The sequence below is a fragment of the Maniola jurtina genome, chromosome 3, assembly GCF_905333055.1.
Source record: "Maniola jurtina chromosome 3, ilManJurt1.1, whole genome shotgun sequence".
NCBI lineage: Eukaryota > Metazoa > Arthropoda > Insecta > Lepidoptera > Nymphalidae > Maniola > Maniola jurtina.
Window position 1 is genome coordinate 5358673 of NC_060031.1, and position 24051 is coordinate 5382723.

General features: G+C 34.5%; 1 protein-coding gene across 1 annotated transcript; it reads left to right on the forward strand.

The window, feature by feature from the left end:
• The first annotated feature begins 831 nt into the window (after positions 1 to 831).
• On the forward strand, positions 832 to 17547 carry LOC123878601 (sorting nexin-13-like). The gene is made up of 23 exons (XM_045925900.1): positions 832 to 1067; positions 1777 to 1888; positions 2175 to 2389; positions 3231 to 3451; positions 4042 to 4194; positions 4936 to 5108; positions 5561 to 5677; positions 5845 to 5959; positions 6588 to 6716; positions 7225 to 7445; positions 7732 to 7802; positions 7880 to 7920; positions 9908 to 10003; positions 10368 to 10481; positions 10584 to 10717; positions 11109 to 11321; positions 11772 to 11868; positions 11945 to 12024; positions 12578 to 12696; positions 13374 to 13442; positions 13526 to 13632; positions 15147 to 15260; positions 15659 to 17547. The coding sequence occupies exons 1-23, from the start codon at positions 955 to 957 to the stop codon at positions 15763 to 15765; spliced, it is 2931 nt and encodes a 976-aa protein (XP_045781856.1). The 5' UTR covers positions 832 to 954; the 3' UTR covers positions 15766 to 17547.
• The last annotated feature ends 6504 nt before the right edge of the window (positions 17548 to 24051 follow it).

Consider the following 24051-nt stretch of genomic DNA (forward strand, 5'->3'; position numbering starts at 1 on the left):
GCTTTTTATTTACTTTATTTTACTGATATAAGGCTTGCATGAATTGGAATGTACGTGTCAAAATTGACATTAGCGAAATGTCGTAAATAGGGATGTTGGTTTACAAAAATATCGATACATATATCGACTTAAGTCGATATCCATATTTTGATGTATCGGTCTAGTACGCCAATATATCGATATTTTTAGTAGGCATTTTTTTAGGTTTATTTAAGTGAATACCTACATGATAAAAAAATGGAAATAAAAACAATGTATTGTTTTCTTCTAGCACGAATTACTAGGATGCCGTTCCGTGGCTCAATATACTCAACATGGATTAAGGACATTAAAGCAGAGAGAGAAAGAGAGAGCAGAGCCCAGTCATTTTTTTTCAAGATCAGGCAATCTTTTTAGATTATGTTGCCAGAAACAGCATTTAATTCAATTTATAATTTTATTACTTTAGGTGGCTATGTACGATGTGTCTTTACGATTGAGTTTATTATATATATCAATATATCGATATTGGCATTTCGTCTATAGCGATAATCACACTAATATTATAAGACAAAAGCTTGTGTGTATGTTTGTTAATCTTTCACGCAAAAATTACTGAACAGATTTGGCTGAAATTTAGAATGACGATAGATTATACCCTGGATAACAACATAGGCTACTTTTTATCGCAGAAAGTTAGAGCTCTTATAGGATTTAAAAAAACCTACATCCACCCAAACGAAGTCGCGGGCATCAGCTAGTTGTCGATATTTTAGGTTTCGATACATCGATATTTATCGGTTTTCCGATATATCTTCATCCCTACTCCCTACCCTAGATAGCCGACAGGTGACTAAACTTTATCGTGTTTGTGATTTTCTGTTTTTGTTTTCATCAGTTTTCTTTTCACTTTACTCTCATGTATTTTTCTTTTCCAATGTATTAAATTACTGTTGGATATTATAAAATACAAAAATGATTTCGAGATTCCTAGGATGGTTTAGCCTAGTGTCCGTTATAACGATTGCCTTACTGGGTTTTGGATTTTATCTTACATTGTTAACATTTTTGGTTTCCTTTTTAATTGGGTAAGTAGTAGATTAATTATAGAATATTGCCGTGTACTGATTCTTACTCTTAAAGTGATTTATAATGGCATTTCTATACAGCATTACTATACTAAATGTGTTCCTCTTTAAAATGGTGCCCCTACTTGAAGAATAATAAGAATGCAATGCTTACGAATCATTCTACTTTCTGAGGCTGTATTCTACTAAGTACGCTCCTAAAATAGCTAACTTATGAATACCAAACAGATTGGTATGGATGGGGGTCATGATGGGACTGTGTTTGTCATCAAAGTTTACTGAATTATACCTCCATTACCCACATAAGTTGCGAATCGTGTGAAACATAATGATAAAATGTGCAAAATAACAGAGAATTGGTTCATCACAAATATTGTATTATTACATAGTAGAATACAGTAAAAGTTCAGTTTATTTAAACATTTTAGATGTGTTGCTGCACTTCAACTATTCATCATTGCTTTGCCCAAAATACAGGCTTTTAAAGCAACTGTTTTTTTGCGTGCGCATTTCTATCAACCCCTCATGTAAAAAAAATAGGCTTCGCTAAAACTAAAGTGGCTCAAAAAAAATTTGCTTAGATTTATAGAAAAAAATCGTATATGTGGAAAAGCTAATAATTCATAAACTTTAACAATTTCTAAATAAAATATATTAATAATCAACTAAGTACTTTTTAAGTTGATGATTTATTTTTACTATTTTGCAGGGTCTTAACTATTTTGTACTTGAGCTATGACCACAAGAAGGTATTTTCTGCTGATATTGATTGTTTAGATGATCCATTGCAACAGACAAACTTTTCAATACAATCTGCAAAGGTATGTTCTGTCTTATCCAATAATTAAGCTTTGAAAATTATACAACTTTTGCCATAGAATTTACCATAAAACTTAAAATATTATTGAAAATAGAAGCTCAATCCTAAGTCCTATCACAGTCAACTGATTAATAATATAAGATAATAAGTCGAGCAAAAGTCGCTTCTTATTTTCTGAAGTTAAATTAACATTCTCACAAATGTATGAGACAGTATTGTAAGAATACTGTCTCATTAATTTTAAATGTAATCATAGAAATTACAAAAATCATTTTCAATATTTACAGATACTAGATTTGTTTGAAAATGAACGACCCTTGCTTAAATTTGACAGTAGAATTACTGGCAGTGAAACTGTTGACTCGTTTATCAACGAAATAATCTCAATCATAATCAACGACTATGTCACAACATGGTATGAGGTTGTTACGGATGACCAGGAGTTTACCTCACATTCTATAAAGAAGCTGGTGGTTGCTGCGGGGGCTAATATAGCCAACAGGTAAGGTAGCAAGTTTTAATAATAAGTCAAACATCAAAGCACAAGATATGACAGTCTTCTACAAAATCTAATAGAAAATAACAAATCAAATGTATACATTTGCTTTGAAACTGCTCTAAACCTTAAAAACTTCTATTTGAGACATGTTCACATGGGCTTTCTTACTAGCGAACTATGTAGGTGCACTGTCATGGGACAAATGCATGGGGCATGGGTTAGTTCTGTAGCAAAAAAAAAAAGATTCCGACAAATTGAGAACCTCCTCCTTTTTTGAAGTCGGTTAGTAATAAAAATATAAGAGTGAATAGGCACCTTCTAGGTAAACGCGTCCCATCTTAGACCACATCATCACTTTCCATCAGGTGTGATTGTGGTCAAGCGCTTTCTTATAGTGAAAAAAAAGGCTTGATTAATTATTAGATTACAGATTAAGCAACAAAGTTATCAAATAGTTTAAATACTTACCTCTTTAAAAAAATTATAATATTTAGTTCTTTGCAATGACATAGTGTGCAATATCACAATAAAAATGTCTTTTACTTTAAGATATAAACCTGATAAGTTACTTTGTATTATAATAAGAACACAAGAAGCCATTGTGCTGGCTATTTTGTTAATTTCTAAACTAAACGACAGGCCTAAATCGAATGCTGTCTTTTTCTGCAGGGAGCATTATGAAAGGGACAGCATTATTTAGACCTGTCATTTACTACAGAAATAGCCACAGTGTGAGTTAAAATAATTAACCAATTTAATGACTGTTAACTCTTTAATTGAAGTAGATTTTTTCGTTATTATTTTCCATTGCATGTAACTCCGATTTTATCAATAAATATTTTAGAGTGAAATGTGTAGATTGGGTCCATCTACTCTCTACAAGATTTCCTGAAGAACTGACAGTACATTTGAAACTGTTCAAGCAATCGAGAGTTAGATTAAAACACTTGCAGCTACTGAGTGCCAAAGAGGTGAATGGTACCTCAAAACCAAGTCCAAAGAAACAGGAAGACAAAAAGACACATAGGAGAAATAAAAGTGAAACTGATTTGACATGGCCTCCAGGTAAAAATTTCAAAATTCAATTTTTAGTATGGCAAAGCCATGTATTCATGATAAACTTTTGTTAAGCAACATTTGTTCCACTTTGATGATGAAACAACGATAAAGTTGTTTGAAATAATGTACATATTATAGTTAAATAATTATATCTTTTCCACACGCCAGTCTGTATTGAAATATTTCCCTGAAGTATTTTTTAATCTTTCTAAGAAACGTAAAAAAGGTGGTGGGTGCGAAACTACCTTGAGAAAATTTGTTGAGTGATTTAGACATTTAGAAACTCCGAGAATGTCGAAAGGAGGTCTCTAATATCTTCTGGAAATGATTGGACCACCAATCAATTACCAAAAGAGACACCTCAAACAAAACTGGCTATTACGTTACAGTATCTAGCAACTGGAGATGAACTGATGTTTAAGGTTGATGGGTGAGAGCTTGTCAACATGCAGTGATCAACTCTGCAACCCTCAGTGTTCCCAGCAACTCGTTAATCTAACTCTGTTTATAAACAACAGCTTACCATGAATATGTCGTTCAATACGCTTCATGATTGCTTATATTTTATTCAGTTATCATTGTCTATTTTTTTTCAGATTCCCAGTCATTTGGAAAATCTAAATTTTATAGTAGCTCAGAGAATATAGGCAGTAGTAATTTAAAAGATCTATTTTTTGATTTGGAATGTTCGATGGAGAATAAACAAATATGTCGCGATACATTTTGTACAGACTCTGAAAAAGAATATGGTAAGATTATATGTTTATCTTATTAATATAGGAAAGGAATAATGCTGCATTTTTCGACAATGTTATGGAGGCGACGCCGCGGGTGGTTGCTAGTTTATACAAGATGTAACCAGAACGCTAGCAAAAACCTACCTCTCGCACTGCCAAGGGTCACTGGTAGAGATCTCTTATAGAGATAAGTGCTTCCCTGTCCACTTTTTCTTTCCTTTTATTTATATTGTTACAACTTTCTGGTAAAAAAAAAAAAAAAAAAAAAAAAAAAAACGAAGACATGATAGTACTGATGATCATTAATAAGGTAAAAAACGCGTTTTTAAAAGTTCATAATATATTGCAAATAAAACATCTGACTGACGCTAGAGTTCAACGAACGTTACTTAAATAGACTACTCAAAATCCATGCCGCGTCGTAGGTGGGGAATTCACCCGAGTTTTACACGCTATACATTGCCGGTTTGAAAAATACTAAATCACTACTTATACTAGTACGAATAAGGCAATTCATTATTGTATTGTCTTTAGATAGAATAATCCTAGTTCTAATCCTAAGTTCTAAAGAAAGAGAGTTCTATAAGAATCCTAAGTTTTTGTTAGCGTTCTGGTTACACCTTGTATATGAAAATAACGTAATCTTTCTCTAATGATATTTTAATGAGTTATTTAGTATTTTTAATCAAAGTCTTCTGTAGTCTGACAATGCAGCGATGAAGTATCATGTATATTTTTTAAATCACCTTTTAGCATTGCTCTGTGAGGTGTCAGAAGCTGTGTTGTACCTGGTCGCGCCAGAGGAGGCGTGGAAGTGTCACGCGATGAAGTTGCTCCTAATTGACCTGCTGTCCGCGATTGTCTTGAAACCTTTGATCAATCTGTTGAGTGACCCTGACAATATCAATAGAGCTATTATTAGATCTGTGAGTAACATATTCAGATATTAATTGTTCTTGGTATCTTATTTTTTTCGAATGCTCCATTTTTTGCAAATAAACTTTGGCAAATTTTTTGAAACCATTCTTTAAATTTGCGTAGCGTATCTACGAAAAAATACTGCTCAAATGCGTGTCAGAAGTCAGAACCCGAATAACATAGGGTTGAGGATACTTGAAGGGAACCAAAATTTTTTGGACTCAAAAAATCTTATTTCTAAAATTTTATGTAGCGGTAATAGGTTTCTGTAACTGCGCTAAATTCAACTTTATATTTAATCTCTTATAGTTGATTTTTAAAATAATTGGGGCATACAGACAGACTGGATGAAACTATTACGGATCGCTGTTTTACTATGAACCCTTAAAAAGACAGGTTAAATAAATTTTGATGATTTTACTGTTAGTAGGAAACTATTTTTATTAAATGTGCTTTTCAGTGTTGCAGAGACTCCTGCCTGTCTTCGGAATTATTTCTGCTGGTTATTAGATCATGTGGTGACGCTGAGGAATTAGATGCCACGCTCGAACTTGTTCAGAAGGATATACAGAAACTGGTAATCTATTCTATCAAAGTAATTAAATGAACATTTCTTGTATGTAAATGAGAATATTTAACATTACAATTATAGTCATATAATCCCATTTTTACTTTTATTATACTTACCACCAACATAAGCCATTTAATACAACACCAGGCCTTCAATTATTAATTTACTTGTAGCATTCAAGAGATAGTGCAGGGGAATGGGAGCTACAGGATCGCCAAAAGTTGTCTTCTCTGCAGTATTTGTGTAGAATAATTCAAGCCAGACGTGCTACTTTGGGACCACAGGAAGGTATGTAAAAAATAGTATAATTTCATAGTAGGTAAAAAACTCCAGATAGGTAAACTCATGCAGTTGTATTTTTAATTAAAGAAAAAGAAAGGAAAGAGAGAAAAAATGGAAAGAAAGAGATTAGTATTTTTCTGTGTGTGACACATACCTACGCGTAGCAAATCAGACTACATTGCATAGATAAAGATGCGGGGTTTACGCACCTTTTGACACCTATAAGCGTGTTTCAAAAAATGGCGGTTCATTACCAGGATTGGTTTGGTTGGTTATAAACTATAAAGTAAATGTTTGTGCGATACCATGTTTTTTTCAAGCTGTTAGGCTAATTTTGATGCGCTTTTTCGGATCATATAGCTATCTTTGATATATCATTTAGCTGATGCCCGCGACTTCATTCGCGTGGATTTAACTTTTGAAAATCCTGCGGGAACTCTTTGATTTTCCGGAATAAAAGTAGCGTATGCCACTCTCCAGGTCTTTGACAATAACCATGCAAAAATCACGACGATCCGTTGCCCCACTGCGATGTGACTAAAGGACAAACCAACAAACGCACACTTTCGTATTTTAATATGGGTAGTGATATGAGTAGTTATGGGTAGTGATGTTGATTTACTTTGCATTTTAGGCGCATCAAATAGTAGCAATACAGAAACAGTTTCAGAAGAAGTATTAAGGACATTGAAATTTCTTAGAGCCATCGCTGCGTGGAAATCCAATGCGCAATACTTATTGGAGATCGAGTTGAATGAAGCAGGTATTTCACACTCATTTATTACTTGATAATGCTCGTGAATTCCTCCAAGTGGATTTAGATTTATTTAAAATCCTGTGGAAACTAATTTTTGTGGATAAAAACCTACCTACCTGATTCCTATTGTCTTATAAGTCTTTGTATGACAGCATGATGTGAAGGGTAACAGGCAGACATATTTTTGCTTTTTTAAAGTACAGATAGTCTTTTTATTATTTTTAGTCCGAAAAACTGTTTTTTTTTTTGCTTTTTAAAACTCAGAAGGTAGTATCAAAAAATGAAAATGTTTGTGAACTATTCATAAGATCTAAATACTTTATACAATAATTTGACCAGGACACGTTTGGAACCCTTGCAGCTTTACTTTTAAGTTTATGTACTTAATTAATTATCACCATTACATAATTATCTTGCAAATTCAACAATTGACAGATAAAAACTGTACCTACTCGTATTTTGAATAAACGCTTTGAGTTCGAGTTTTGATCGTTCACTTTGACGTTGATTTTAGACGCCCCACAAACATCAAAAGCTGTAATCGACAACCTCCGTTCGTCAGCGCTGGAACTGTGTGATACATATCTAGCGCCAAGCCGTGCGCCGATATTGGGCGCCCCTGAGAACTGCCACGCCGAACTAGTCCGTAAAATAACCACTGAAGGCGAAGAGTTTACGAATAATCCTGTGGCATGCTTTGAAGACATGCAGAAGTGTGTATCTGACGCTTTGGAGGTTAGTATTTACAGTTAGTGATGAGAAATAATAGAATGAGTGACAGACTGAGAGAAAGGGAGAGAGATAGACAGGGAGAAAGGAGAGAAATTATTATTAAAATATGTTTTGACGACATGCGGAAGTGTCTCCGTGGTTTGGGACGTTAGTGTTGTATATTAAAAGTATGTAGGCAGAATGTTAGCGATAGGGAAATAGAGCGAAAGAGATAGAGAAAAAGAGAGAAAGAGAGAGTGAAAGTGAGTGAGAGTGAAGACGAATTTACAAATGCATAACTTTTTCACAGGACGACCCGTCATGGCAAGCCGACTTTATGATGGAAAATGAGCAGACCGGATCAAATAGCGCAATAAATAGGTGAAAATATGAAAAGTACTGTAATTAGATTAAAATAATCAAATATTTCAAAATTCTAATGTTTTCTCATGTTTCAGTGACCATAGAGAGACTAAAGCGGAAACTCCCAAATATACTGGTAAGTAGATGTAATGTAATCAGTATTACTTAGTTCATGAATTCCTATCCGGTATCAGTTTTGAGCAAGGACTTCCCACCTAGATTTACGATTCAATTTTTTCTTATCTGATTAAAAATATAGGTAATTGAATGGCATAAATTTGTAAAAACGTGACACTTGCGCGCCGTGAAAACATAGTACAAATGTAAAACCAAACATTATAACGTCAAGCGCCTTTATCACATCGACGCACTTGCAATTGAAACATTAATGTGTGAGTCAGACGGAATGATTAGAGTTGTTTCGTTTCGAGCGCCTTTATCACACCGACTCACTTGGAAGTGAAACATTAACGTGTTAGTGAGATGGAATGATTAGAGTTGTTTCGTTTCGATGCGCCTTTATCACACCGACGCACTTGCAAGTGAAACATTAATGTGTGAGTGAGACGGAATGATTAGAGTTGTTTCGTTTCGATGCGCCTTTATCACATCGACGCACTTGCAAGTGAAACATTAACGTGTGAGTGAGACGGAATGATTAGAGTTGTTTCGATTCGCTGCTTTATTCGCACGCGTTATACTTACTACTCCTTGGTGAGCTCAGATATCGAATCGGATAGCGTGAAAACTCTGTAACAGTGTTTTACTAAATGCTTTAGCCACTAGACATACATTATTAAGGACTAACTCTTCCCAATGTTACTAACATATGGTGCTCTACAGACAAATGCAGACGAATAATGAGAACCTGTTTGAACCAGTTGCCAAAGCTGTTTAACAAAACGAAGCACAAAGGCAACATCTCCAACAAGTCCTCTACCTTTCCCCGTTCCCTGACCCGACGGGTTCCAAGTAACAAGAACCACACGATACCTAAATGCACCTGTGGGTACTCATTTTCATACGTTTTATTTGAGCGTGATGCTTTGTTTCAATACACTGAAAATAAGAGTGGGACTAGGTGGTAGTATAGATTGTAGATGTAGATTTAGATGTGTGTACGTTTTCAGACCAGCCCCCCAAGAAAAACGTACTCATCATTATCGTAATCGGCAGCAAATTCTGCGACTTGATTGGTTGTAAAAAATGTGAACAGGGAATCAACCATCACCCAATTAATCAACCAATAATATTTTTTTTTTGTTTGGTCGATTGATTTTTGATTGATATTTCAATAAACCAATAACAATAATCAACCAATGATTGAAATATTGATTATAATTAATAGGGCTGAATTTGCTGTCGATTACGATAACGATGAATTCGTTTTTCTTACACAATCGGGGACAGTTGTATACCCTTAGTACGCGATTGCATATTTCGATAACGTTGATCGATTTCGAACAGTGAAAAATTATAACGTCAGATGACTATTATTATAACGAGCTAAAGCCTCTAGTTTTGACGTAGGCACTTTCAGTACTGCTGTTTTCCGCTTGGGCGTTGCCTGTAGATGTGTGAAAGAACTTGAGCCTTAAAATAAGGCTAACCAGGCCTATTTTATATTTCTTGTAAACAAAATTTCATGTCTAGTTTCTTCATGTGTTTCCAGCCAGTGCTTGTAGCAAAATATTTCTAAAAATATCCTGTTATGTAGAACTTTAAAACAAGGAGCTTAGTCCATTTTACTCTGGCGTTATAAATTATAGTAACAAAACTCCTAACATTTCTATGTGTGCGAAATCGTACCGGGGGCATTAGGGCCTTTTTTACTACGCCATTCTAAACATGTTATTGGTTTTGAATAAAATCCGTGGGAACCCTTGATTTTCCGGAATAAAAAGTAGCACCTAACCCGGGTGCAGGCTATCTCAGTGCTTTTTGTCAGAAGAAACACACTTTCGCATTTATAATATTAGTATTGATAATGAATTAGTATGGATGGATTCATTCATTCAAAGGCGGATACGTTTAGACTGTCATAGCGAATAAGGCCCTCGTATAAGCTACTTATCACATAAGTGATTATTTAGCTATATAATTATCCAACACCCATTTTGCAGGCGACATGGTCACACCAGTCGTTGGAACCAGGCATAATCGCTCGAGATCGGATATTGTTGGGAGCTTCGCGCAAAAACTGGTCAATGAAAATGCAGGTGAGATATATCCATATAACCCTTATATTATATGGTCAGTCCATCGTGCCGATATGCGGTCTCTACTCTGAAACTTCTTGGCTGAAACGGCTATGACTTTTACGACACGCATAGCTTGCCAACTGCCTTTGATTTTGGCTTTGGTTTTGGCTGTATTGGTGATTTTATTTATCCTATAGATTTCTTCATTTCCTTCATGGAAACTTCTAGTAAATACTATGACGCGTTATTTGACACAACATGTTTCGGGTTTGCAAATGTGTTTCCACAAGTTTTGCAAGTTTTTGACACCCCTTATGAGGCGTTTCAAAGATTTGTAATTTTTTTAGATATCTCATTATTAATATCCATGTTATTGTTTTAGGTCCATCGAATTTAAAATCGGCAAATACGAGTAGTTTATCATTATCTCACTCGGCGATAAGTCAGAGCGCTAAAAACTTGATGTCGCCCTTGACAGCGTATATTATTGAAACAGGTAACTTTTTCACTAGTAAATAAATATAATTTGAAAAAAAAAAAAATTGGAGTGTTTTTGTGTGTTAAAAATATTGTAATCTAATTTGTTATGTTTTTGTAGCATTAGTGCAAGATAAAGGTAGAACGTTCGGAATATACGCGATCGCAGTGACAAGAGCTTCAGATAACGAAGTTTGGCACATATACAGGCGATATAGCGACTTTTACGACCTACACGCTGCTATCAAAGACAAGGTGATCTTACTCTATCTATCTTACTCTAACGTTCTATAACGTTTCCATGGAATTATTGACAGTCACATCTTTCAGAACTAAAAAAATAATAGATAGATAGTTCTTGCTGACGTAACTTTCTTTTTCGTAGCTACTTTTCCTGGATAATAAATTAAATCAGCAAAGAAGTTCAGGATAAATGACATCGTAAATTCATAATGATCGTTTTACCGATTTTGACGTTTCGTCGTATAATATAACTTGCATTCCGGGAGTGCTATTTTTTGTCTCGAAAAATCGAGGAGTTCCCACGGGATTTTTCAAAACCTAAATGGACATGGGTGAAGCTGCGGACGTTATCTGGTTATACAGGAGAAAAACAACATCTGTTACCAAATTTGTTTTTTTGTAGTGGCCGGAGCTAGGTCATCTCCCTTTCCCGGCTAAGAAGACATTTCAGAACACGTCTCGAAGTGTGCTGGAGAGTCGAAAACGCATGCTGAACAACTATTTGCAAAGTTTGACGAGCATATCAAGGGATGCTAGATATATGACATTGTTGTCTTCGGAGTACTTAGGAGGATTTCTTAGTCCAGAAATTCAGACTGAAAGGCACGGCAACTCGGTAAGGAATTTGAAGTTCTACATGTTTGATGTTGTATAGATTTGAGTGAAAGATACTTTTTCGCTAGGGCACCTGTTTAGTTTCCCATACAATCCATATTATTGTTAAAAATGTGAAAGTGCCTCTTTCTGCATGAATCTGCCATTTTTTCACGGCTCATCTGTTTTACCGATTTTAACGAAATTTGGCACAGAGATAGCTCGCATGGCGGAAACTGACATAGGCTAGTTTTTTATCCCGGAAAATCAAAGGCCTAACGGGATCTTTAAAAGCTTTATATAAAGGTGCTGTTGCATGTTAAAATAAAATTTGCTGTTTAAATAAATATTTTAATTGTTAATTGTGCAGAGGGCTTGATGTTTCGTTAAATCGTCAAGTAATAACATTTGAGCTAAAATTAGATATACTTACAAAGTAATTCGTTTTATCTAAAACCATTGCTATTTTTAGATTGACGCCCTTTTAGTGAATTCGATAAAGGCTGGCATGAGAACATTGAAGAGTATGCCAGACCAGTTCGCTAATACTGTGGATGGAGTAATGGATGGTAAATATTATCCATAAACCTATAATGTCTTCAATATATTCTGTCGCTTATTTGATGTATTTATTTATTTGTACAGGTATTTCAAAAGTGTTTCAAGGAAAAGGTGGTGAAAACTATGAAAACTTCAAGGTTGGGGCTTCATCTGATATTCAAGATGTGAGTTTTATATAATGGAATCTACATTGCATTATTTATTTTGTATTATTTTCGACAGTAGTTTCGTTTCATATTCCAGTTTAATATTATAGAATAACTGACTTTTAGTAATTTTTGATATTCATTTTATCTTATTATTTGGATTTATTTATCTTTTGAAAAACTACAAATTAAAGTTAGACTAAATTAAGGGTTACAATTGTACTGATTCTGAGCGCAACTAAATTTTATAGTATTCGCATCTTTTTCTTACCAATGTAATAAGAAAAGGACAGACAAACCTATTTTAATTTAGAACTGTCAAACCTCGTGACTTTACGTGAGTCTATTGTTTAAATTTGTTGAGTGCACTAAAATTTAGTCTTTAAATTTAAAGTGAATTTTCCTTTCCTTGGGGAAATCCTTATCTAGTAATATTAAAAAGAAAACGTCGCGGATACTTTAGTTTAAAGAAAAACGTCGGATCGACGCCATTAAGTTGTTTAATTTACGGAATTCCGAAAATCGATGGATAGTGTAAAGTTTAGAAGGAATAATCATTTGTTTTTGTTAGGATGGAGATGAGAGCGTGCCCTTGCGGTTATTGGAAGAAGTGTTAGGAATCCGAGGACTTTGGCTGAGGAGACGACTTCTTGCGCCACTAAGGACTATGATAGCTGATCGCGTTAATAAGTATAAAAATATATAATATAATATATTTAAGCATTTTCATGATCCCACCTTGATCTTTCATTTCTTCATGATCTTTGTTGTAACCATTCTTCTCCTCTTACAACCTCTTCTACTCTCAAAGCTCACTGATAGAGATCTCCTATAAGGCCTTCCCTTTCATTGTTTCTTTTAATTTTACTTATTCTTACAATCGTTGCTTGGCTGACCCAAAAAGAACTCGCGCACCGAGGGTTCCGTAATCGGGGTTTTTTTTTGTCATTTTGCACGATAAATCAGAAACTATTATGCATAAAAATAAATATAAATCTGTTTTAGAATATACAAAAAAGGCCCTTTCATATGATACCCCACTTGGTATAGTTATCTTACTTTGAAAATTGAAAATACTAATAATATTTGTTCATGAACATATTTTAATTTTTTCTAATGATGTAACCACAAATTCACGTTTTTGGGGTTTTGTCTTTTACTTGTGCTATAATAAGCCCTATAGGTAGGGCTTATTATAGCACAAGCATATATTATATTTGGTAGGCCAAATTTCATATAGGTTTTCTTGACAGATACGACAGACAGACAACGAAGTGATCCTTTAAGTGTTCCTTTTTCTTTTTGAGGTACGGAACCCTAAAAACCATGAAAATTACAATTTATTTATATAAAACTTTTTTTTTCAGAAAAGTATTAGAATTCGTTTCCTCGTTGACATCGCCTCGGAACATGGTCCAATACTTAAAAACTTTTAAGTAAGTCATTATTAATTAAAATAATGTCGATTGTGTGTTGTATTGATTCAATTACTTGTTTTCAATAAATCCTAATTTTTTAGACAATGGTTGACCAATAGAAATAATCCTGGCGTGGCGCCGAGAGATCTTGCAACGAAAGCCAGAACTAGGGTGGCCGCAAAAGTTGCGCTTCTGTCGGCAGCTTCAGGTATGCATATTATGATTTTTCATAACATTTTCTTCACGCAGGTATCGTAACTTTCTTACATCTGTCCGTCTGTCTGTGTGTCGCAGCCATTTTTAAAACAAATAATTCAAAAGTTTTAAAATCCCAACTGCAGTTGTGCACTACTGTCTCATTCTATCATGTGTTTATAAATTAATTTATGATTGAAGTTTTTTTTTCATATTTGAAAATACAGCCGCCATATTTTTCAAAAAAAAGTTATAGCTGGTGTCACTCGGAATGATGTAAGGATTCTAACGGACTTTGTCTGTGTTGGTGTTAGCTGGCGGGCGTGCTCTGCCTTTTTGGAGTGTTTTTTTTTTTTTGTTAAAACTAACTAGAAAGCGCTCTTAAGGGGTGCCGTGCGTGTGTCGGCGAGCGCCGGCACAGACGGGGTCCATACTTGTATAGTTTCCCTAACTTGTTACAAATAACTACAAACTTGACATTGACTAATCTTTGTAAAGCCAGACGAGAGAGAGAAAAAAAAAAGGATTCTAACAGTACCCCAAATATGTTCATTTAGAAGTTGTGGTGGAATAAAGAAACTCACATGAATACATACATTACTAAACAAAGCATTATACTCCTTTTTTGTGGCAGCCGAACTAGCGTGAGAGCTGCAAAGTTTACCGCAGTAATGGAAACCTGTTACCTCTATATTGATTGAGGCATATTGAACGCATATTAACGTTATATAGGTATATCATCGATTAATCACTTTGTCGATCATGCATCATCATAATTTATTTTAATTTTATCTGTGTTGTTAATCGTTACTCGTAAATTGAAGAGATAAAATCAAAATATGAATTTCATAATGCTGCGATCTGACAGTGCTACATGAATTAAAGTGCTTTATACAATCTCTCGACTTACAACACGAGTTGAAAGAGCAGCCAATATAAATGAAGCATAAAAATTCATTTCGTTAATTCAATGGAAATTCCGAATATAGAATTTTGAGGTTGGACCATGGTTGAGTTACGCGATTCTTAATTTGGCGATGGGCCAAATGTTTCGGGCTTTATCAATGCGATATGAGACATGCTATTGTGTGGTTGATCCTAATTTACTGGGTTTTTAAAATATTGCTTTTGGTATTGGTCACGGTTTGTGTTAAAAACTAACCATTTTTAGTCTATATTGGCAGCGGTTAGTAAGGAGCAAACATAACACCTTTCTTACTTCTATTATGTTTTTGAAAACTCTATCTTTGAGTTTTTCTTTTCGTTTAATTCAACGCTATAATTGGGTCTGTTGTTCGTGTCTTATTTATATAAAACGGTAGCTGATGCAGGAAAAATTGAACTTCCACATTTTTATTTGGAAACCTATTCGGATTTCATAGAGATCTGGTAGTAATATGTGATATGATATGATCATTATGAGCACTTGGTTAAACTGAGTAGTAGTAGTAGTGTAATCCAAAATAGTCTTATACAAATTATCCCAAAACACCCAATAATATTTGTTTTCTCTGGCTATTGTTTCAGATGACCTTAAACATATAGTAGGAACGGACGCCGCACGTAGAGGCCTTCTAACAGTATTCGATCTATTCCAAACGCAAGAGATCAACAGGAGATTGCTGTTTGTGTTACTTGAAGGTATATATGTATAACGTACTAGCTGATGCCCGGGGCTTCGTTCCCGTGGATATAGGTTTTAAAAATTCCGTGGAAACTCATTGATTTTCCGGGATAAAAAGTTGCCTATGTGTTAATATATCTCAATTCCAAATTTCAGCCAAATCCGTCCAGTAGTTTTTGCGTGGAAGAGTAACACGTTGCCCCCATTTTCCCCCATTAGGTACTTTTAGCCAATAGTGCAAGTGGTCGCCTACCATAAACGTTTTCGATATATGTAAAGTTATACCGATTTCTAATATTGTCACGTTCAGCGCAGAGGATAAGCCGCCGCTTTTTTGCCTGTATTATTAACATAATTATTAACATATTATAATAACGTATGGATATTGTTTTTCTAACCAAATCTTTTTTCACAGTGACGTTATGCAACTTATTCCCTGACAATCAAATTCCGGATATGTTCAAGAAGTTGTATTCCACTTCACCTAGAGTGCCTGTTGCAAAGAAATCAGTTAATGTATGATCGAATATAGTCTAAATCTATTCTTAAATAAAATACAATCAAGTCAATTGTATTGTAAAATAATAGCGGAATTACAGTTTACTATGGCGTTCGGACTGGCGATCAATTTACGAAATTAGTGAAGTGTAAATGACCGATGTTAAGTTTGCCTGTCCTCGGATAAGTTTCATGGTTATAAGGTCGAATTCGGGTTAAACTAGCTGGTTAACGGTCATGGCCGACAGTGTTTAGATTATTTTAAAACGCGTCGGGTTTCGGGTAGTTAAAAAGTTCGGGTAAGGTCATTCGGGTACTCGATTCGGATACCTGAAATTTAATTCCACCATATTCATATAACTGCGTTCTCGTAACTGACCAGTTTATTGGTTCGCAGTGTTCCTTAAACTTTTAAGGGGTTCAACTAAAGGTGGACTTTCGAGTCGAGCGTCTGTGGCGTTAGTGGCGCCGCGACAGAGCGGCAGATGTACAGTGCCACAAGGATCTTTTGGCGCGTGGCCAAAAACGGAACTAAAGCCGCCATCTTGTGAAGTGTCACGCTGTCCCCTTGTATGTAGTGTTGCTAAATAAAAAATCTGAAAACCACTGTTTTTTTTTAAACAAAAGGGCCATTCCGTATACATTAACATCACGATATACTGTTAATAGGTACAGCACGAATGTCTCTTACAAATGTATATAGCACTACGTAATCATAGTATTTGAGAGACTCCTCAGACGCTCGACCTTCTAAATGGTAATTTTCTATTCCTCGTGCCACCTAATCTAAATGTTTTGTTTGATATACTGTCATAATAAGCCATTCTCAATTTAGATCTAAAACCAATAAGTATTAATAATATTAAGTTAATTAAATAAACAACTTTCCTTTCCATTAATATCGTCATAAAAAGTTCAAGTAACAAAGCTCTAATGTCTTGTGAAATAGGTACTTATTATTTAGTGCCTTTTTAGTATTATTGAAATTGTTTTTATGTGACCATTTCGTTACATTTGTGTTCGTTGTATTTCTAAGAGATATTTGTATTACAATTTGACATTACCAAATTTCGAGATGCCATTCTATATAAGTTTCATTGGTAACTTTTGCTGTATATTTAAATATTTTCGAACATAGTTAGAAATCTTCAAAAGTGTATCTAAATAATAAAGAAGTTTAAAATATTTATTATTCCTGTACTATTGTTATATTGAGCTGTTTTTCTTGCAGTTAGTTAGAATTACGAATTAGGCTCAAGGCAGATTGCGGTAGACGCGAAGTGACGCGTTGTTTCTCAATCAATGTTACAAAGAAAACTGACTCCATTTCCACTACATAATATGCTGTGTAAAGCAAAATGAAAACATGAAGTGCGGAAGCGAGCATCCAAATGTTTTTTTTTTTAAATTGTCCTTTTGTTAAGTTTGCTCCTCACAGATATTAAATTATGTACAATTGCATAGTGAAGATAATATATTTTAATTTACTTGCAATATTTCATTCAGAGATGACGCGTTGCATAATGACTCACCCGCAATGTGGCTTGGGCCTGGTACTAGTTAAAACGGTGCTTTCGTTGCGAGTTGAAAAGCGATTTCCTAGTTAAAGTTTACGATAACTTAACGAGTTACTGGTCTGTGGACATGTTAGCCGTAACATAATGTTTGGCTATAGATTAGTCGGGCGTGCGAAAACAGGCCTATCATTCTATGAAATTTCAATCGCAAAGGACTTCTTTCATAGTATATAATTTTGGACTATTTTTTTTTTCCAGCTAGTAATACCTATAATATATCTACAAACCTTAATAAGTAAAGTGCCTTATTTTGAAGTTTTAATGATTTAGTATCTACAAATACCCATAATAAAAAATATTCTAGAGAAATACATTCTGTATCTGTCTTTCACACATGTGTGGAGTGAATTTTTTTTCGTGATTCATGGGTGAAATAATAATACTGGCAAAACAGTAAAACTCACAAATTTTCATTTCATTTCAAACGGCGTTATAATGTACAAATTATATTATTGATGTTGTTTCTTTATTTTGAGTTGCTTGTATTATTTTCTAATTAGTCTCAATATAATAAACAAGACGAGAGACATAACTTAGACTTTGGCATACTTCGGAACTTCTATTCAAGAATGTTTATTATAAATTATGCTTTATAATAAAATCAGTTTATTATCCGTTGGCCGGCAAAAACAAATTAGTCCAATTGGAGTGATGTCCTTTACGCCAACAAGCTTTTTTATTATTATTTTATTACTTAATGAAAAAGCTATTGCTAATCACTAGGTATTCAATAGAAAGGCTAATAAAATGTATGCTTGTATTCTGTCACACTTATACAGCGAGATATTTTATAGCTGTCTGTATGAGTGTGACAAAATAAGGTTGTTACTTTGAGAGCGGTCAGTGGGTCAAAAACTGAAACTATTAGAGATAGAAAAGATTTCAAAAGTCTCCAAAATAAATGTAAATGAAAACGCTGGGTCTGAGATTTTTCAAAATCTTTACATTTAAAAAAAAAACAAAATTAAAAATATTTTTATTCAATTAGACTTTTACAAGTTCTTTTGAATCGTCAAAAGCATTTACCATCATTTTCTCTTTCCTTATCTCAAAAAACGTAGAGAAACGGCTCCTTTGACCCTCAACCTCTAGGTAAGCACCAGCGCCAAACAGACGAAATAGGGTGGATTCGAATTCTTTTTCATAACCACCTAAGTATTTTGAAGTTAGTACCTACCTATTTTGAAAATAAAATACGGAGGATAACAAAATGCGCGCCGCCCCTTTATGCCGAAGTAAATAAAAAAAATTGAGGCTTGAGTTGTTATCAGGAAAAACGCCTCGCCTTGATTCTGCCGGTGCGGTGTGCCTTGCCCACAATATGCCTATAGATGCAGTTTTCATCTCACTACCCGCTCTTAAAATAACACACTGTATAGGTACCTATTATGAAAATGTGAGTGAACAAATACTTACGTTTAATTTAGTTTGTATACCAAATTATTGTGGTAATCAAATTATTAATTGATTAATTGATAAATGGAACATGACTTTTACATACAAAATAATAGAGTTTTGACAAAAATTATTTATACCTAACTAATTTGTTATATTAACCGCAAATTGGATTATAATTTTTAATAAAATATGCTGTTTGATTTTGAATTGTTGATTGTTGAATGTGGTCAAAGGCAGCGAAAAAATATGATTGGTTGGATAATTTAATAATTTGCATTCAAATGATTTATTCAACGCCTACAAATTTTCTTTACCGCGTCTGCTAATATGTAATGCCAACATGCCATGCCAAAAACCATGCCGTGACGTCATGACAAATCTTATATGGCGGTATGTCCGCCATAAAAGCCATACTCACAACAAATACGATAAAAAATAAGATAGAGACAATTTTTTTGAATCGAGGCAGATTAAAAAATAAATAATTAATTTGTGCATGAAAATATGAATGGTTGGTTTGCGGTTATACTTTTGAGAGATTTAGTTCTTATCTTATCTTATAGTATCTTGACAGGCAAGCCTGTGAGGAACATGTATAGCAGTTTATCAGGGCTCTCTCCGTCACTTACTCCATACAATCGTAGTTCCCATTTCATTTGAATATTAAGCAACCAAAGTCCATGAAATTTTGCAGACATAGTCTAGAAACTAATATCTGTGTCTGTGGTGTTTTAGATTTTTCTAAAAATATGTAGTTTTAAAATTACAGGGGCTCAAAGATTTGTATTTTTCTTTAAAAAAAGGCCCAACTTTGTGCTCGTTTTTCTAGACAACGAAGCAATTTAATGAAATTTGGAAAAACCACAGACCTATAAAATTTAATGAATATTATGTAGTAAAAAAATTATCGTTATATATTTTATATTGTTATAATTATGTGGGAACTACGAAAACCAGAAATTACACCCAGAAATCTTGAAAATTTCGTGCTGTCTCGATTTGTGCAAGCGGGGTGGTGAAGTGCGGGGGACGACACGTGAAACTGACAGAAACTGACAGTCTAAACACACGGGCCACATTTAGACTGCACCCAACTCCAAACTTGTCGATAGGTCTAACTAAATACACTGGTACATTTCAACTTGCGTTAGACGTATGCGTTACCTACTCAGACGTTGCCTGTAGATAAAAATATGTCTCATGTTTGCTGGCAATAGCGCATGCATCAAACCCTGCAAGTTGCAACTCTCTTGCAACCTATTCCTCACGCAATACGCACAGCTTTAATATTATAATTTTTGACAATGTATACTATATGTAATGCCATATCACAGGTCACTCTCTGATTTATTGCTAACAATTTACTTCCAAATGCAAAGAAATCTAAGTGTGTTGAATTCACACTGCCCAATACCAGGACCTTAAATGACATAAATTCATTGATAAATAATCATATGTTGAAAATAAAGGAGAACCCCGTGTTTCTCGGTATAATGTTAGATGCAAAGCTTCTATGGAACACCCACATATCAACACTAGATGGTAAACTCAGCTCTGCTGCCTACACTGTTAGAAAAATTCGACAGGTACTGACGTGGAAACTGCAAAAATTGTATATTTTGCCTATTTTCACAGTATTATGTCTTACGGACTCTTGCTATGAGATAAAGCGGTAGATATTGAGAAAAAAATGTATTACAGAAAAGGACAAGACGTGCAATTTATAATTTAAAACCGCGCGCTGCCATACAATAAAAATATAAGGAAATAAGTACCTTATCTATTATCTTATAGTAGCTTCTAAATATATTTACAACTAGCTAATGCCCGCAACTTCGCTCGCGTGGAAGTGTTTACTTGGTATAGATACCTTCAATATCAATTAATAATCGACACTTTTTAAATCCCATTAGCTTTAGTAGTCAGGTCCCCTGCAACATCAGGATTGAGGAGTTGGAATCCAAATTTTTTATTGAACAATGTCGCAAACTTTCTTTATCGATTAAAAAAACTACCCAAAATTACGCAGTTAGGTTACCTGCCAAATTTCATGGTTTTGAGTCAACGGGAAGTACCCTAGAGGTTTTCTTGACACACACGACAGACAGAGAGATAGACAGCAAAGTGATCCTATAAGAGTTCCGTTTTTCATTTTGAGGTACGAAAACCTAGAAAACGTAGGAACGGCATTCCGAACCAGTGGGTAATTTTTCTGACCATCCAAAAACACTTTGAAGTTTACCTAAAAGTTTACAGGAATAAAAATTTATCATTGTATTCCATTCCATTTCATTCTATTCCATTCTGTTCAAAGATAAATAGATATTAAAAATATTTGTCACCGAAACAATAATTTACGATACATCAACCAATATCAATTTTACTGATGACAATCTGACTATTACCAAAGTGAACGACTACTATAATATCTATTATATACGACTAACATAATATGTATTATAAATTGTGTGCCGTTTGCATTCTCACTAGGTTCTCATTAAGTTTGTTTTATTTGGTTAAACTTTCTGGCATTTATATTGTTATGACGTTTAATTGGCAAACAGTCTGTTTATTGGCTGAAACTCAAAAATTCAGCCAATCACAACAAAGAAAATATTGTAATAATGATTGATGCAGCTTTCTGTAATTGAAAACAAAATATTTGACATTAACTTGAATGTGACAGTGTTTTCCGAATAGGGTTGCCAGAGGCCCCGTATTTTACTGGTTACCCCGTATTTCAGGATACAGAAACCTGTAATTATGAAAATAAAATACGGGGCAAATAAAACTAAATATTTTTAGGGTTCCGTAACTCAAAAGCAAAAAAGAACTCTTATAGGATCACTTCGTTGTCTGTCATTCTGTCAGTCTTTCCGTCTGTCCGTCTGTCCATCTATCCTTCTATCCGTCTGTCATGTGTTCATGAACAAATATTAGTATTTTCAATTTTCAAAGTAAGATAACTACATATATCAAGTGGGTTATCATATGAAAGGGCTTTACCTGTTCATTCTAAAACAGATTTTTATTTATTTTTATGCATATTTTTTTAATGCATAACAGTTTTTGATTTCTCGAGTAAAATGTCGGAAAAAATACCCGAATACGGAACCCTCGGTGCGTGGGTCTGACTCGCACTTGGCCGGTTTTTTACAAATTCAGCAGGAGCTGGCTGGCGAAATAAAACACTGACGTTATGTCCAGTAGAAAGAATATTTTCCTTTTGCGGCAATGCGTAGCCGAAACCCACTCGATATTGATCATGGTCGTAGCCAAGGCGGCGGGGCTTGGTTTGAGGATGTAAGCCTTTTTTTATACAAGTTAGCCCGTGACTTTAATCTTTTCTAGTGGTAAGTGATGATGCAGTCTTCTTGGCCGTTAGGGCCATACTAACCATATAACTAGCCATGACCGAAGCCTCCCACCAGACCAGAAATTTTGAAATGGCGACTGCGCCTGAGAAGCCGTCAAAAACCTAAGCCTAAAATAATACTTACATTATTTCTTGCATTTGCTTACCAATTTTTTTTTGGAAATATATCAAACATTTCGCGCTCACTTCACTCGCGCTTTGAATTTCTATTACTTGGTGTAAACCCCGCAATTTCGTTTGCATGAATTTAGATTTTTAAAAATTCCGTGGGGGATTTTCCGGGCTAAAAAGCCGCCTAAAAAAAATGTCTGGGATGCAAGTTACCTCTGAATAGTAAGTACCAAAATTTTGGTAAAGAAGATGGGCCGTGAAAGGGTAACAAATAGATAGGCAAATAGATATACTGTCGTATTCGTAATATTAGTATGGATAGGAAGCTTTAAAAATAAAATCTTGCTATGGCTACACTCTTTTCCCTTTCACTTTAATTTTTTCTGTATTGAACCAAAAACACTTACGATCACTGCGCTCGCGCTTTTTTATTGTTGTATTTTATCTCACTGTCAAATTGAAAGGCGAAATTCCACTAACCAGGTAATTAGCCCATAAAGTTGAGCGAATGTTTTTTTCCTCATGACAGGATTCAGTTCTGGCCCTAATAAAACCTCTCCCGCAATCGATTCCTGGCTACGGCCATAGTATTGATATTGTGAAGGTGGAATTACAAATTAAATGTAATTTTAAGTTGAAATGAAAATATTGTATGCATGAAATGTATAACATTTTGCTTTACAACACTAAGAGTTTTTAAAAGCTATTTAAATAAATAAATCTTTTATTTAAAACCACATTGCAAACACAGTTCACCAATCAAGACACGGCAACATACAGAGAAAAAATACAAAACTTACAAATAAACTGAAATATCTGAATAGGCTTTCCATGCATTTCAGAGAGAACCACCGCCTATTTCTTCAAATACTTCAAATTTTCAAATTTCTTCAAATCTAAACCCCGTATTTTTGATGGTGGTAGCCTGTAAATCAAAAAGAGCCAGGTGGCAACCCTACTTCGACCTAGACAGAATGAAAAATTGTTTTCATTACTCGGTATGCCTACTGCCATAGTGTGACAGAAAGTGTGACGGTAGTTGTGACCTCTGATTGGCCGACTCTCTTTCACTATTTGCTAAAATTGATGATTGCAACAACAATTTTTTCTTTTTTGTAATCGAAAACAGAACACGGACGTCAAACAGGTTGACTAATTGCAATCATTTCTGACCGGCTAACATTGTTCCGCTAGTGGCTCAAACTCACTGTCGCAGCAAGAACATGGTAAATTCAGCCAATCACAGCAATTTGAAATTTGGTTATCACAAATGTACCGATCTAGGAACCGAGAATGCACGAACCAGGGCAGATAGAGATAAGAACAATAATATCATACGTAGGAAATCGACGGGGGATCGTTGACAACGATAGCCTTATAATTTTTATATCTTAGTGTTTTTATATCTACTTCAAGGCCGTACTCATGTTTGGCTGGCTTGAAGCTCTATTATTAATTTTGTTCCCTGTCTCTGACTTTGTAATTAGATATATTAATCTTTTATATATTTAAACGAAAATCCAGTCATGTGCCCAACTAAGCTTAATTAAAGCGTAGCTTTTATATTAATTTTGTATAATTAAAGGAAATTTATGTAGCTAGTTAAATGAGTCTTAACTCTTCAGTTTAAGACTATTTATTTCTAGATATTCTTAAACAGCTACGTTAGCTATTTGACTAGCTTGATAGACAAGTCTATGATTACCATCTGAGTAACTGAGTTTGCACGAAAAAACGTTAAACAAATGAATGTTTGACGTCGTATGTGACGAGTCTTAACTTGTTGATATTCTGTTCGCACCGTAATGGAGTTTGTAATCTGCCAAAGAATTTAACCAGATAATTATC